The sequence below is a fragment of the Mustela lutreola genome, chromosome 4, assembly GCF_030435805.1.
Source record: "Mustela lutreola isolate mMusLut2 chromosome 4, mMusLut2.pri, whole genome shotgun sequence".
Taxonomy (NCBI): Eukaryota; Metazoa; Chordata; class Mammalia; order Carnivora; family Mustelidae; genus Mustela; species Mustela lutreola.
Window position 1 is genome coordinate 41,726,184 of NC_081293.1, and position 16,941 is coordinate 41,743,124.

At 51.0% G+C, this 16,941-nt stretch overlaps 1 protein-coding gene across 1 annotated transcript in view; it reads left to right on the forward strand.

The window, feature by feature from the left end:
• Positions 1–16,122, forward strand: part of LOC131830317 (anthrax toxin receptor-like) — a 37,156-nt gene extending 21,034 nt beyond the window's left edge. Inside the window, exons 6-17 of the mRNA XM_059172620.1 lie at positions 601–680; positions 757–825; positions 1,184–1,261; positions 1,363–1,423; positions 4,117–4,212; positions 5,323–5,392; positions 5,949–6,024; positions 7,613–8,038; positions 9,291–9,329; positions 10,688–10,768; positions 11,656–11,733; positions 15,587–16,122. Coding sequence (XP_059028603.1) covers positions 601–680; positions 757–825; positions 1,184–1,261; positions 1,363–1,423; positions 4,117–4,212; positions 5,323–5,392; positions 5,949–6,024; positions 7,613–8,038; positions 9,291–9,329; positions 10,688–10,768; positions 11,656–11,733; positions 15,587–15,781 — 1,349 coding nt within the window. The 3' untranslated portion in view covers positions 15,782–16,122. The remainder of the gene's footprint in view (positions 1–600; positions 681–756; positions 826–1,183; positions 1,262–1,362; positions 1,424–4,116; positions 4,213–5,322; positions 5,393–5,948; positions 6,025–7,612; positions 8,039–9,290; positions 9,330–10,687; positions 10,769–11,655; positions 11,734–15,586) is intronic.
• The last annotated feature ends 819 nt before the right edge of the window (positions 16,123–16,941 follow it).

Sequence of the window (16,941 nt, forward strand, 5' to 3'; positions counted from 1 at the left end):
CCCAGCACTGGAAAAGGCTGTCCTCGGCCCAGAACCGTCTTCGTCTAGACTGCAGGGTTACAGCCCTTGCTGGGAAGGAAGTGAGAGCCTGGTGGGGAAGTGCACTGAGCTGGCCATGGGGTCCACAGCCCGAGAGTCTCCACCTTGTCTTCTGGATCCCTGGGTGCGCAGATAGAGCAGGACTTTCTGAGGGCACTGCCCTGAGCCAGAGCCAGGCTTTCCACTGCCCTGTGGGACATCTGGTACAGTCGAGTCTGGCTGTCCGTCCCTTTGCTCAACTGAAAGGCTGATGCTTGTGCAGTGAAGTAGCTGGAGTTACCTTTCAGAGCAAGGGTCGTATGTCTGGTCATAGTGACGGTTCAGTAGGAAGGGCCAGAGGGAGGCTCAGTGCTGTCATCTATAATGTAGGTCCTGGCTAAGGCCCTTCTCCCTCCAGGGCTGGGCTGCTAGCCCTCCAGACATTGCTGATGGTGGGTGCTCGGGTCGGGGGGCCTTTCCTCTGGAGGAGGAAGTGTGGGGAGCAGCACTGTGCTCCAGCAGCCTGTGGAGAGTCACCCTGGGGGCCTTTACTGATCAGGACACTCCCTGCCTCCTCTGCAGACCCACGTATGAACAGCCTGATTATTGCGGTGACCACTGCACCACTGAAACCATCATCAATACCGATGATCAAGGCCGAAGTGAGTCCAGCTCATCATTATTAGCATTCTGCTGCATATTTCAAGTATCTTATACTCAAAGTCTTATTTGTCTTAGGCTAAGGAGGCTCAGAGGATGAAGGGCTCCCTTTACTTCATGACTTTGAACAATTATGACAGAGCGCAGGTAATTACGAGCAGGTAACCAGGTGCCACCTGTGAGCCTATATGGAGAAAGCTTTCATAGGTGGTTTTCCCAGGGTTACATGAGGATGGATCTCTAACCCACCCCTAGTGTCTGGACAGCAGATAGCCACTGCAGAAATGAATGACAATTGTTGTGTTAAACCTACATGCCCCATGTACATGTGTAAGAGCTTTCCTTTCCCGAAGGGCGGGCTGCCGGCCGACACCAGGGTCTGGCCCTCAGAATCTATAAGCAAAAGACTGTCTCCTGGAATGGGGACTTCTGTGTCTTCAACTGCTTGTGAACACCTCATAGTTACCACTTCCTGTGAGTCCGTGACACTTCTTCCTCTTTGTAGCTAGTTGGCATTACAGGAAGAGAATCCCAGGTGTATGCAACAAAGGGGCTCAAGGAAATGGATCTCGCTTATCAATCGGTGAGTCTGCATTAAATGTGAGAGGGGGACAAGGAGGCTTCTCACCATGCTACCACAATCCACTGTCCCTGACCTGCTACTCCTTTCTCTTTCTCTTTCAGCTTGTGGCCAATACCTGTAAGAAAATGAAGTCAGCCGGCGTTTACTTTGTCTGTTTATTTGGTAAGAGATGCAGCCACTGTTCTATATAGAAGGGTTTGGGGAGTGTGTGCATTTAAGTGTACATGTGTGACTGTGCTCATGGGCTCAAATGTGCGGGAGTCTGTGTTCATCTGAGTGTGTGTTTGGTGTTAGTGTGACTTGTGTGAGTGTCTTGTCTTTGCATGGTGAATAAATCCCAGGGCCAGAGCACCTAGAAAAGCTGGCAGGGATGAGCACAGACTCACTGTGGCTCAGGTGACATCTCCTACACAGGACCCTGAAGGCACTGAGTAGGCCCCTTCCCAAACCCCAGCCTGGCCTGGGAGTGTGAGGTCCCTAGCCTCCATCAAGGCCAGCCAGGTCTTCCCTCAGTTCTAAGGCTGAGGCGCGGGGTGACATTGGGCTTCCTGCAAGCCCCTCTGTCCACTTTCCAGTATCTAGTCCACCCTGGAAAGGTGGACTTTGAGGCCTCACTCCCAGGAGTCTGCCCCTTGCCCCTTCCCTGATTCACCAGCCCCTCTGGATTCCCACAGCCCTTTGTCTGTCCCTCTCATTAGTCACTTGTCACTTTTTTTGTGCCGTGACTTTGGCTTGGCTGTGTCATGGTTTATTTTTGTCATTCAGTTCTTTCATATTTTCCTAGACTCTGAAAGAAATTTCCAAGCTTATAGCAAAGTGGAAACACCAGTACAAGGAACAGCCCCATCTCCACTACCTGGATTTTGCAGTTCATATTTAATATCTGATCATATTTCATTATAATTTTATCTATCTAGTGCACTTGCTCCCTCTCTCCATGAATCCATTCTTAATTTTTGTTGCATTTTAAAGTAAATTACAGGTATAAGTCTACTTCACCAAACCCTTTCATCTACATATCTTACACAGGGAGCTAATATTTACTAAGAGTTTTTTTTCTGAAATATGACAAAAGTGTATCATTTCATGATTTCTGACAAAAGTACAAAATGCTTGTGTGACTCCAACCCCCATGAAAACACAGACCATTACGGTGGCTTCCAGAAAATCCATGCAAAACCCTTGTTCAGCAAATCTTGCTCCTGCCAGCTGAAGGCTGTTAGTGTTCTGATTTTCCTTGCATAGGCTAGTTTGCTCTGTAAAAAAAAAACATCTCCTTAATGGACTCAGGCACTAGAAACACTGTGTTTGGTTGAGGCACTAGGCACAGTGGTTTGGAGATTCAGCCTTCCCCGGTGTTTTCTGGGTATATTTGAGGCTTTCGTGCCCACTGAAGCCGGATGTTGCTGGCACCTTGTCACTCTTTTTCCCAGAGTGAGTGTCTGCAAAGAACAGACAGGGCACATCTATGGGGACACATAGTAGGACCCAGGGCAGAGGAGGGTTTTCCGCTGAGATTCAGTGGGCAGGTCCTGAAGGGTGGCAGGTAGAATCTTTGTGTGGAGCATGTGCAGGTTCAGCTGGGCAGGGGGAGCCTGAAGAAGGAATGCAAGACCAGCTACACAGTGCAGGGTCATGCCTGCAGCCAGTCCATTTAGTGACCCTTCCTCCACCCCACTATGATCAAGTTCCCAGGTGTCCCATCCATCTGTTTCCCACAGATAACTCCACCAGATGGCTGATCATGTGTCTGTACACAGCTATCTAAATATGCTTTTCAAGGATGTTGTTACATAAATGGGGTCATGCAGGGCCTTCAGGATGGCCAGGAGACTCACTGTGTGCAGAGAGCAGGATGGGCGGTGTGGGGCAGGAGCCCCCAGAGGGGGAAGGAAAGATCCATGGTGCAGCACAGAGACACCTTTGCCACCAGCAAAGCTGCTATTCATCTACCATGATCAAGTTCTCTTTTCATCTCATCCTCCAGAAATAACTACCACAGACAGTTCACTGTATGTCTACACAGAGCTATCTAAATATGCTTTCCAAGGATGTTTTTACATGAATGGGGTCATGAAGTATGTAACATTTCCCAACCATCAGCACATACTCCATTCTACAGATGGAGGAAATCTCTTTCACTACTCTCCCTGGTCAATATTCTGGTTGTTCCTAACATGTGGCTGTAGCTGGCTGTGAAAAACGTAAGGCTCACTTACTGTGGGCATGGGTCAGGATTCCCTGGGTCAATCCCACAAGTAGGATTGCAGCATGAAGAGGACACACAGGATAAACATTGGTCAGTAGAGTTGGATTTCTCCCAAAGAGCCTGTGCCAAGCAGCAGGGGCTGTTCCCAGACCCTCCCCAGGGCGGTCACTTCTCGTGTGCCATTGTCAGTCTCGTGGTCAGTGGATTGCCCTTCCTCACTGCTGGCTTCCTCCTGGACTTCTTGGGGAGATGCCCTCATGCCTTCTTGGGGAGCTCTTCTCTCTGGAGCCCTGGGAGGCCTGCTGTACAACTTCTTCTCCAGAAAGAGAATTCTCCATCCAGAAGGACCAGTCTCCCCTTCCAGCGGATCCAGGTCCTCATACCACCCAACAGCTGCAATGCAGTGGCCCCCTGTGTAGGAAATGCAGCTCCCACAAGCTGATGTTAGTCTGTCCTTGGATTCATTTTCTTCTTGTGGTGGTTGGAATTGGGTAGGGGTGTTGGAGCAGAAGGAGCAGGATAGTTGCTTTCCTCAGAAGGAGTTCCTGGGAATGGGGTTTTGGGGGAACCTGCTATAACTAGCAGATCAGAGGGAAAGTAACTCTTAGCCCTGTCTCATACAGACCGTTGGATGTTGCCTTTGCAGAAACCTATGATGTGGGATTTGAGACACCTGTCCCAGATCCAAGCAACATAGAGAACTTTGTTTGCGAATATACTTTGGAGGGCGATCCTTTACCCAGTAAGTAATCCCCTTGGTTCCTCAAAGTGACAAATTCCCCACCTCAGGCCCGGGTCTTCAAAGTCCTTGCTGACCATACACTGTGGACACTATGAGAACAGAACTGTTCTAAGCTTCTTATGTGCCAATTCCCAGGGTGCCATTAGGAAAAAGAAAAAAACACACAAAGACAAGGAGAGGCCCTCTTCCTTCCTCAGGCTTTGCTACCTCACTAAATGGCACCACCATCCACCCAGGCATTGTGGCCAAACCCTTCCAATCAACTCTGCTTCCTCTTTGCTTTCACTCCAACACTCCACTATTGCCTCAATGTCCAACACGTACCCGGATCTGGCCAGCCCCTGGTCAGATTCATCATCTTAGAATAAAATGCAAACCCCTTCCCAGGGCTCACAGTGCCCTGCCCACCTCTCCTCACTTACTTCTCTCCACAAAAGCTCAGCTAGTTATGCCCCAGGCCCTTGGCACATGCTGTTCACAGAAGCCAGACACTCTTTCCTTGGATCTTTCCCTGGCTTTCCCCTCACCTGGTTTCAGTTCTAGGATCCTCTCCATCCTTATTTGGAATGGAAATTTTCAACAGTAAAGAAAAGTAACAAAAATTGTAGAATGAACTTGACACAACTTCACCTACTTTCAATAATTATCAACTCTGGACCATCTGGCTCTATTGACTCCTTCATCATGGACTACTTTGAAGCAAATCCCAGCCATCACATCAGTGAAGTCACTGAAGAATACAGATTTTTGTTTCTGTAAAAGGAAATGGTATCTCTTAAGGACAGGACAGGTCTCCCCATTCCTAAGCTGTGTCTTTTCCCTTCCACTCTCTGTCCTCCTCTTGCTTCTTGTCTCAGCACTTTTCACTGTCTGCATTTATTTTGTTCCTTGTTAGTTATTTCAATGTCTGTCTCCCTCCAGTCCCTTGCGAACTGGGACTCAACCATCCTTTTCCATCCAACCGGAGCATTCTAGAGAACCTGGTGCACAGTAGGGGCTTAGAGGAAGACAGAGAAGAGAAGCTGGTGTCTTTCAAACTGTTAACTCTGCTTGCCAGGGGCTGGCAGAAAGGACATGGCATTAATATTATTCTTGTGATTTTCTTTTTAGATAGAAGAGCAAATATTGTAACGTCACACAGTATAATTTGCCCTGGACACATATTTGAGACGGAAGATCGGTAAGTGCCTCAGGTCAGGGGCCAGATGGACATTTTTCTACCATGAGGTATACAGAATGTGGGATGCCAAGCTACAGGCAGCACATGTCTAATTCAGGGAGGGCTCCAGGCATGCTCAGGACCTACTCTTGGTGGTTGTCCCCAGAGGTATTCAAGGATTCCCCCATCCCTGGCTCTGCTGAGGAAGGTAGGATTCGGGAGATGATGTACTCTGTGGTGGTACCTTTGCTCCAGACAGCTATTCAAAGCTAAGTCAACGTACTCTGTAAATAGTCAAGATGGTGACACCAAGCAGCTCTCCCTGGAAACTTAGCACATGGCCATGAGGGTATCAGACCAGATGTAAGACTCCTCATGCCTGGTCAGTCATCACTGCAGAACTGACCTTGTAGTGCTTAAGGTAAGCCCCCCTTACTTATGCTATATGCTCACTGATGGACCCAGTGCCTGATGATCAAAGTCATTGCAATAAACAAAACTAATGACTATGGCTGACTCAAGTGCAAGAAGTATACTATCCATACTAGTGATCACTGTCTGCTTTTCTACACTTTAGGGAGCTCGTCGTGAGATACAGCATGGATGCTGGAGTCACATTCCAAGACAGCATGGTTTTCAGCGGCACCAACTGTGTGAGTGCTAATGTAGGGTGGCAGCCTCACTCCTGGGCTGACCAGAACCACTGCACAGAAGGAGCAGACACCAGGGACACAAAGGGCAAGAATGTCCCAGGCAGTCTCAAGAGGTGGCTCCTGCAAATACAAAGCTAAGGCAGCTCCTCACAGCCAGCTTGGGGCCCTCAGCCCGTCATTAGCAAGCCATTCCCCCACACAGGCTTCTAAGGTGCCCTGAGAGCAGGTTCACAGGAGTCCCTGCAATGCAGCCACCTGTCTCCCAGCCTTGCAGAAACTCTGCTCTCTGTGATCCAAGTGTCATTGGAGGCACATGAAAGGGGAAAGCCAGAGCCCTGAGCAGACTCTAGAAATGGTGCTGAGCCTCTGACACCTGCCTCCCCCCTTGCCACCTCTCCTGGCCCTGCTATTTTGGGGGGGAGCTCAGGGCTCCATCCTGCATTACAGACAGGCAGCTGAGAGAGCCTGGGGGACTATGGGCTAGAGCCAGAGTCCAGGACCTCTGGGACACTGGGACACTCCAAATCCAGGTCCCAGACACAGGGCATCTGGAGGATGGGGCCAGGTGTGTTTCCACCATATGGTTGCAGCTGCTGGTACAGCTGAACCCACACATGCCCATCACTGGCCCAAGCCCCAGCTCACACGGGGAACAGCCCCTGTCATTTTGCAGAGGCCATCAGCCTCCCCTCTGCCTCTGCTGTTTTCTTGTGATCTTCAGCTGTCCCTCTCTACTAGTGCTCTCTGACCTGACTCCTCTGGAATGGAAGAGGAAGCAAGCAGGGCTGTGGAAAGGGTCTGGGGCTCAGCTCAGGGACAGGCACATGGGGGAAGAAGGTTCTGCTCCCAGGTTCCTCCTCCTCAGAACTCCATATCTCCTCGACACCTGGCATAGGGCACCATGACATGGGCGATAGAGAGTGTTAGGATGGAGAAAACAGCTGCCTGGGAGGAGGGATGATGGTGCCTAATTGCCACCACCCTAGTGTCCAGTCCCAGCCTGGGAAGGTTTCAGCAGTGCTGACAGTCCTCCAACTCTGTCTTCGCTTGTGCCTGGACATACATTTCTGGATCAGCAGACTGACTCACCCATGTGCCCATCAGGAGTCCCACCAACTCACAGCCCGCCCCCTGCAGACACATGTCAGAAAGACTTCAGGAGGAGCCACACCACCCTGGGCCCCGACCCTGCCTCCCCCTTCAGCTGCTTGTCTCCTGGACACAGACCCTCAGCCCTCTCCCTCCCCTGCCTCTGGGAAAGGAGGCCACTTGGTTTAGGACAGGGCTTTGCAGCATGTCCATCGAGAGGTGCAGACTGGCTTTGTTCCACCATGGAGATTCTGCTCCCTGGTCGGGGTTCTGGAACAGAGCCTCTGAACAGGGCTAGTGGTGCACTCTGTGGCCCAGGGCTCCACAGTGGTTCTCTGGGTGCTGTCTCTGTTCTCCAGCCTTCAGTGTTTCCTGGGGTGGGGAAATCTGAGGTCCATGGGAACAGGTTGATGGGGAGATCTGCGTGGTTACTAGGGTATGCTCCCTGTAAGAGGTCACTCATGCCCACCCCTGTCGCTGACATGTCTATATATTGCAGGAGGACCCATTAAAGACTGCAGAAACAACCACGATGCCCTTGATGACCACACCTATGATGACCACAAACACCATGACAACCACGTGGATGCCCGTGGTGCCCATTTCAACCACGACGACCACACAGACAACCACAACATCCACAACAACCACGACAACCACGCAGACTACCACAACAACCACGACGACCACAATGACCAGGTGGATGACCACAACATCCATGACAACCACGCAGACGATCACCACGCAGACGGTGTCCACCACCGTCACATGGGAGAGGAGTGGGAAAGCAATAGTCACACCAGAGTCCACAGGGGCCATGATTGTCACAGAAAAGCCAATCCTTGACAAATCTCTCTACGCAGCGCTCGCCTCCACCCTGCTCATCATCCCGGTGGTTATCTTTGGCATCTGCTGCTGCACGAATGTGAGTGAGCCCTGACCACACAGCCTGTGAAGTGGCTCACCCAAACCACAAGGGACCCAAGCCCGTTCCACCCCCAGATTCTGCCTGTGGCAGCTGCCCATCAGCAACCAGGTCCTCACAGGAACAACCAGAGACACAGCCTATCTTCTGCTCCCAGGCAGAGACTCACCATGTGTCTAAGGGCTGCTGGCCTCACGCATGTCTCTGGAGGTGGCCTGTGAGCTGCCCTGGACGCTGGTGGAGAAGCCACCTTAGAGTCCAGGTGCCAGGGAGGCCTCACAGCAGCGAGACCTCTGGAGACTCAGGCAGACCGAGAACCACACAAGGGCTCTGAGGGAAGAGCGTGGGCCCTGCAGGAGGCACTGAGAGCCTCAAGGGAGAATCCTGCTAGCTGGCAGGGGTCCTGACCTCTGGGACAGCTGAGCCTCGGACACCAACAAGAATCTCTGCCCTTGTGCAATGGGTCTGGCCTTCCTTCCTCCTTGCTAAGGGCCAGGGCATGCTAGGCCCCTTGCTGGCCATAGAGGGACAGGAATGGACCTGCCACCAGCCTTACCCTCAGGAGCTCACTGTCCTGTGTCTGGTCTGGCTGGGTACCTGGGCGTGGAAGATAAATTGTCACCTTCATAGGGTTTGGCAAGCAGAGCTTAGCAAAGGACAAATACTGGCCCTGCAGGAGGGAGGAGCGCAGACACACTGGCCGCTGGGTTTGAGAGGGCCCTGGCCAGAGCTGATGAAGGAAGAGGGGATGGCAGATGGTGGGAAAGGACAGAACAAACCTGCAGGACACAAGCAGGTCCCATTGTGGCAGAAGGGGAGGTGTGAGGACAGAAAGAGGAGGTGGGCACTGCCAGCCCGTAGGGGGAATCAGAGACGGTTGCTAGGAATTGGTAGGTACAGGAAGGGGAGGAAGGGAAGTGGGGGAAGTTCTCCCATCTTCATGTGATGGAAAGGCTGCTGACAAAAACTACCAGCTGGGGTGCCTCTGCCAAGGACCAGGAAGCCTACTCCGATTGTCTCCCCGTGCACCCTGGAGGGAGCTCCGATCCCCCTTGAATAACCCAGGAGCCTGAGGCTCAGGGCGGTGCAGCTGGTTAGCCAGAGATCATGGGCAGTGGGCTCATAGACTGTCACCCTAAAGTCCATGTTCAGTTTTCGTGCTGCTGAATAAGGTTCCCTCCTGTCTGCATGGTGGACCCAGCTCCCTCCATGCCACTCCAGCCTCTGTCCATGTCTCTTTTTAACATTCTAGACTGACAAGGAGCCACCACCAATGGAGATAATAGAAAGGGTAAGTCATGATTTTGGTCCTGATGTGGTCTGCATCCTCGATGCCCACACTGAACTTCACACACAAGGGCTCCTGCTGCCTGTGGGATATTTGCACCCCCTGCCCCAGCACCTCCCAGCTTCCCGCGCAAAGAGAGCTGGCAGAAAGAAGAGAGTAACCAAGGGACGGGGGGGGGGCCTCAGAAGGACTTGGGATTCATAACACCCTTCCCATGTATGCAGCTCTGCTGCTCCAGGGACTTTGCCCCCAAATTAGCAACTTGAGGTAGCCCGTTTCAGCAAGCACCGGCATCCCTATTAAAATATAGGGACTTTGGGTCAATTTCCAAAGGACTGTTTGAGAGAGTCGGGTGAACTTTGAGAATAGGAACCTTAGATTTCAATGAAACAAGATGGGATTGGGAGGGTGACAAACCATAAGTGACTCTTAATCTCACAAAACAAACTGAGGGTTGCTGGGGGGAGGGGGTTTGGGAGAAGGGGGTGGGATTATGGACATTGGGGAGGGTATGTGCTTGGGTGAGTGCTGTGAAGTGTGTAAACCTGGTGATTCACAGACCTGTACCCCTGGGGATAAAAATATATGTTTATAAAAAATAAAAAAATTTAAAAAAAAAAAAGGAACCTTAGATTTCAAACGTTGGTCCTCTGCCTGGACTCTGATGTATGTTGGGCCGCATATCGTTGATCTTCACCGCTGTCCCCTGGCAGGGCCAGGAGCTTGGCTAGGGTGGGACTCTAGGGACATGAGGGGTTATGGAGGTTGGAAGGTGTCTTACCTGGCTTCGAGCAGGGAGGCAGACCCAGTCCAGGTGAGCACAGAGAGCCAGGGTCAGGGAGCAGGCTTGGATATCTCAGGGTGGGAGCCGAAACCTGGTTTTGGAAGAAAGAGTTATATGGGTACACCATGTCCTGAAGAGGGTACCAGAGTCTGACGGCTGGTAGGAAGCAGGCCTCACTGCCTGTGGCTGTACAGGGACTGGGTGCAGTGCCACGTGCTGAGAAAGAATCTGCCAGGGTCGGGTGAGTGCGGCCCTGTCCCCTGCCAGTGCTCCCACCTGGACAGCCCTCCTGTACACTGGAGAAACACACGACTGGGCTTCTCCCCCAGAGGTAGCCCCCGAGACCAAAGGGACAGGGTAGAGTTTGGTGGTCTTCTGGGAAAGTGCCATATTTGCAAGTACATTGGGTTTGCTTGTTTTTCCCCTGGGGAGACTGTCACAGAGCACGGTGCTCCTTGAGGCTCCTCTAAACCTCCTAGCAGTGCTCTTTTCCTGAGTGGCCACTGAGGGGCCACATGTCATGTGCCTCTGTCCAGGAGCTGCTGACAAAGAAGCAAGCTGTGCTTTCTCTTCGTAGGAGTCAGACACGTGTATACAGAGATGCACTCCAGTGGTCATCCCTTGTTGTCCCTACGAGGAAGACATGAGTCGCATAGAGGTAAGAAGAGCATTAGGGAGGGTGCTATGACCACCAGGTAGGCTGAGGAAGAAAAGGGAGCAGTCCGTTCATGGCCCACGGGAACCATGGCTTCGAGGAGATGAACTTTATGGAAATGGACACTGATCCCTTGGCACTAGAGGAAAAGCAGACTGCATCCTGATCCCCAGGCCCAGGAGAGAACAGAAGGGATGGTCCCTGCCTCCACTACCTCGCAGGGCCCAGCACTAGTGTCTCCCCCTTGGCATGGGCCCAGGTTTGCAGATGTTGGTAGCTGGCTATAGCTTGGCAGTTGCAGGCTCAATCAGACCTGCTCACCATGTCCAGCAATGGCTTGGGGTTCACCAGCCAGCAGGGGGATGATGAAACACAAGCTCAGTCATAATCAGGCTCCCATGGGTCAGAAACAAAATTTTTTACAGGAGAATTCTGAGCAAGGTTTGTTCACTATTAAATGTATCCAGAAATACCAGTGGCTCCTGCGAGCCTTTCATGTGTCTGCTCAGGAGGGTGAGGGACTGAGCTAACTCCATTGTCCTGGGGACCCAGTGACATAGAGGGACCAGGGCCTCGTGGAGAAGGCCTGCAGGAAATGTTCTCACCCCAGGATGTGCTAGGCCCCCACCCAGTGAGGGGGCCCCCAACCCTGCAGGGGGCTTTGAAGACGGGGATGGGGAGGCCTGAGGCAGCCCAGCATGAGGAAGATATGTTTCAGATTCCAGAGACCCCAAACAAACGAGGTCACCAGGCCCCTGCCCCAGTTAGATGCTGCAGGGCTCCCTCAGTGTGTTCCTGGGGATAGAACCCTCTGGGACCATCTCAAGCCAGAAAGGACTATACCCTTTGGAGGTGCCTGCAGCTTCCTCATGGCCACATCTGCTTCTCAGGACAAACTGGATACCCTGTGTGACTTTGTTCAAAGCTGCCACCAGCTGCCATTGATATGGTGTCAGCCTCGTGACCAGGTAAGCAGGGGCACAGGGATGCTCTCCATGGGCCAGCAGGCCTTTGCTCTTTGCCCTTGACCATTGCACTCAGGGACTATGGATCAGAGATCCTGTCCAGGCACCTGCCACAAGGATGCCAAGACGTGGAGAGGTGGTGTTCATGAGCCTCACAGGCCGATTTGGGTCTGGCACCTGCATTTTCATGCACATCCTCTCCAGAATAACAGGAAAGTTCTTATGACCCATTGCCTCCAAACTTAAGTCAAAGAAGCTGTAAAGGGAGGCCACCCAGAAACTTCTCCTGGCCCAACCATCATCCCTCCCCACTGAGCTCCCCACTGGAGGTCTGCTGGCTGCCCCCATCCACTGAGACTCTCCTGCATGGCTCACTCTTACGCTAGGACTAGTGGAGGGCATGGTGACACCCCCATGTTGTTGGCCAACACTGACTGCCTTACCAGATAGTAGAGTCCTCTTTGTGTCATTGCCTGTGACAACAGGGAGAAGCTAGCTTGTTACAGGTGCCCTCCATGGAACTGAATATTAGTGACAACTTGTTCGAAGTTCCTTCTGTGGGCCAGCTGACAGTCTAAGAATGCTACATATTTTCACTATGTACTCCTGCCAATAACTCCATGTGCAAGTACTACTAATATGCCTTTCTTTCCAAAGGGGGTGCTAAGGCACAGAGAGGTCTAGTGACTTACCCCAGGTCACAAAGCCTTGGAGTGGCAGAGCTGGACTTGAACCCCAGACCCTGGCTCCACCCCTATCCCTGCCCTGCCCCCTGTCAGGTCAGGATCTTGATCCCATGATGGTTACCTCACAAACACCCACAAGGCTCAGACTGAGGGCCCACGAAGACCATGCTCCTGGCTCACCTGGATTCCAGGTCTCAGACCCTTTGCACAGACTGGCCCAGGGGCCTGGAGAACATTGAAGTCCCCAGAAGCCCTAGTGAGAACCACATAAGTCACTTCTTTGGATCAGGCAAGCACGGCTCTCCCTCGGTACCAGGTGGGCATTTCGGAGTCCTGGGCAGGCCTGAGGGGCTTGGGACACTGCTGAGGAGACACCCCCGATGCATGCTGACCCCCAGCAGGGCCACCATGTAGTGTCAGAGGTGCCAGGGCTCCTCTGGGGCTGGGCTCTGGGCTCTGGGTCTGAACAGGGCCCTCAGTCCCAGCCATGCTCACACAGAATTCCCTTCTCCATCTGATTCTCCTGGAGCCTCTTCCCAGAACCGCAGCCCCATGATGGTCACATGAGCACCACACCAACCCTGTGCCTTGAATCCACCCAGTGGTGCCCACTCAGGGCGGAGGGATGGAGCAAGACATGGAGGGAGGCCTGAGACCAGATGGAGAACAAGGAAGGGATACCAGAAAGGGCCATCCTACCCATCCAGGTGAGGGCAGGATGCTAAACGACCTTCCAGAAGGGTCACATTCCTAAGACCCCAGATGAAGGGTGGCAGAATTCAGACTCACGCATTGTGGGGCACTGCCAGCTGCCCACGGCTCTGCCAGACCACTGCCATGCCAGCTCTGGAGCTGGCCCAGCCTCCTCTGTAGCCAGGAGGGACCCTGTGTGTGTGCCCATGGCCAAACACTGTCCAAGAAAGCAGCAAAGTCCAATGGAGAGCAAGTTCAGCACCCAGGGCTGTCTGAAGTCAATCCTCTCATCCTGAGCAGACCTGGGAGCCCATTAACTAAACCCTGTGGGAGGGGGCTCCCTCCCCACTCATCTGTCCCCTCCCATATGACTCTGAGGGTCAAAGCCTGCCCAGCCTCCCCTGTCTATTTGACAATAGACAGTTGGGCTGGGAAAGCCACTCCCTCTCCGCCTCCTGAGTCTGCACACATCGTCTGTGGATGAGACCCTCATTGTGGCTTGAGCCCCTCCCAGAACAGGCTCCACACTGCTGGGAGCTGAATCTGATGATGCAGCCCAAACCCTGAACCCCAAACACGGCTGTGTTCTGTGGGTTGAGTCTGCTCTTTCCTCCAGTGTAGTGAATGTGTTTTTACTGTCGGTCCTCTGGTGTTATAAGATGCTACTCTCCTGTGGCTGCTCTAACACAGTATCACAAACTCAGCAGATGAAAACAATAAGTTTTCGGTTGTGGAGTACTCTCAGCTCTGGAGGCTGGAAGTGTGAAACAGGTTTCCCGAGCAGAAATCCAGTTCTCTCTGAGACTGCGCTTTTTCTGGAGAGTCTGGCAAAAAAAAAAAAAAAATCTGTTTCCTGCCTTTTCTACTTCCAGAACTGCATTCTCAGGATTCTCTGGCTCCTGGCCCCTTCCTCCACCCATATGCCAACAGAGTAGCACCTTGAATCTCCCTCTGCTTCACCCTTCCCATCACCTTCTCCTCTTCGGTGGGTAGGTCTCCCTCTTTCAAGAACCTGGGCTCACTTGTCAGCCCATTCAGATAACCCAGGAAAATCTCCTCATCTCAAGCTCCTTGACTTAATCACATCACAAAGGTCCTCTTCCAGTGTAACCCAAACAGCCACAAGTTCCTAGGACGTTGATATCTTTCAGGGCCATTATTCAAGTGACCACTGCAAGCCAATGACCTAGAAGCTCCTGTGAGAGTAGGGACCCTCTTATCTGACACTTTGCACTTCATGTAGCACATAACGAGCAAAAGGACATGGGGGCCTGGAGGTACAAGTGTCTGTGTTGTGTGGGGGTGTGCAAGGACCACTCAAATGAGGGCCACACCCAGGGGCTTTACCCAGTTAGTGTTCCTAAAGGTGTGGCTGCCTTGCTGTGTCAATAGGTGTTTTTTTTTTTTTTTCCCCATGAGAAATCGATTTTTATTTTTATTTTTTATTTTTTTTTAATTTTTTATTTTTTATAAACATATATTTTTTATAAACATATATTTTTATCCCCAGGTCTGTGAATCACCAGGTTTACACACTTCACAGCACTCACCAAATCACATACCCTCCCCAATGTCCATAATCCCACCCCCTTCAATAGGTTTATTTGAATTAAATTTGTTTCAAATTTATTTGAAGTAAATCAAATTTGTATTTGAATTAGTGGCTCTAGAAGAACTGCTCCCTGGAAGGAAGCTGGGGGTCTGGGAAAGCCCGACATGGTCTCCCTCCTCTCAGGTGTGCTGCCTGTGGAAGATGCAGGACCTTTCTTATCCTCTCTGTATCTCCTGGAGCTAGAGGGGCCAGAAATGCTGTCAGATAGCCAGCACGCCCAGGACCCCTCCTTGGCTTTCTGAGCCTTTCAGCTGGGACTCCTCAGCTGAATCGGAGCTAGGGTCCAGAGGGGACGCCAGTGAATCACAGGCAGACTATTCTGTCCCAAACATCTCTATTGTTCTCTTCCCAAGCCAAAGAGTTTGGGTTTGCTGCTGCCTCCACAGCCCATCACCCATTTGAGGGTGCCCCCAGCTGCCCTTGGCCTGGGGTCCCAGAGCCTGACCTCAGACCTGTGGTGAGAAATCAACCCTCCAGCACACAATCACTGAAAGAACTGTGGCAAGGCTTGTGCTGCTATGGCAGTCAAGCTTTGTTCTCATTTCTGAGGCTCCCAGTCCATGGGAAGCAGACAAGCTCAAAACCAGAACAGAGGGAGTCCAGAGTCAGAACACTGGGGCCTCCTGGGGGAGGCAGGGAAGACTTCTAAAACCTGAACTGAGTCTTGAAATGGCAGTCCAGCCTGGAGGCCAGCACTCAGGGAGAGTGAGTAACAGATACCCTGTTGAAGGGTATCAACAAGGTCCTACCATGTTGGTCTTGATGGGTCGTGAACCAGAACTCCCTTGAGCCAAGGACACCAAAGCTTTCTGGTTCCATCTCCAATGCCTTTTCAGTAACCTTCTCTCTCCTCTCTTCTCTGCAGGGTCAGTGTTTCAACTTCACCCCACTGAAGCCCCTCTGCAGGCAGTTGCCCTGCCTTCCACCCCTCAACAGCTGCTGTGAACAGTGCCAATACCCCCCTACCATATACTCCCAGCCACCCTCCATGACGCTGCCATTGATCTCTCCCCCTTCTGAGGCACTCTGCAGAACTACTTTGTCACTCCCACCCCCATAGTCTCGCCTGTAAAGCCCCCCAAACCCAAGACTGTTAAGAGCCCTTTGTGTACTGAATTGGACATATATAAAGAGTCTTGATATATGGTCAAAAGAGTTAGAATTGTTGGTGATCAACAAGAGAGTTTGTTTACCTGGTGAGCAACACTCTATTGTATGAGATGTATCAGTAGTGTTCCTGCCAGGAAAAAGCACCTGGTCTATGGATGTAGACATGAATGTCTCCCACTCCCTGCAAGTTGGTCTTCATCTGTCATGAAGGGCCTGGATGCATGGGGCTTGGTACAAATTTTCCTCTATGAAAAAAGCCTGAAATGTCTTTGAAATATAAATAAAGCCTGTTTCCCCACTCACTGACTGTTTTAATCTCTTGAATAATTTACTTAATATCCCAGTGATTTAAGGACAGGTCATTTGAAATCATCCCACTGGAAAAAAACAAAAAGAAAATGAAGTTAAAAGGAGTAAAGAAATACTATGGGACATCATCCACAGAAACAATGTTTTAGAATCCCAGAATGATAACAGAAAGAGAAAGATACACAAAGTATATTTAAAGCTAAATGGCTGAAAACTTATCAAATGTGGAGAGAAATGGAAATCTAAATTCATTTGGGTCCAAGGACCCCCCTCCACCCCTGTGATTAAACAAGATAGGCACATACCAACACATCTTGCCAAACTGAAATACAGAGAGAATTGTGAAAGCAACAAGAGAAATGTGAGTCATCACACACAGGGGCTCTGCCCATAAGACTGAAGGTGTATTTTTCAACGGGAATTTTGCAGAAAAAAGAGAGATGATAGAGTCAAATATTTAAGGTAAAAGCTGCCAACTAAGAATAGGATGCCCAGCAAAGCTATTATTCGGAAGTGGAAAGAGAAAAACATAACAAACGATAGTTGAGTTCATAACCAGTAGACCTGCCTCCCCCAAAATGTTAAAGAATATCCATGAAGCAGAAATAAATGATCATAATTAACATGGTGAAAACAAAAGAATGTGTTTGCAAGACTCATTGGTAGTGACCATCCTATTGTCAAGGTGGTCCATAATTACCTAGAACTCTAGATCAAAGATTAGAAAATGTATAAAATAAACACAACCACAATAACTTGTTTTAAACCATATTTAAAAATACGTAATTTTTTAAATTAAAT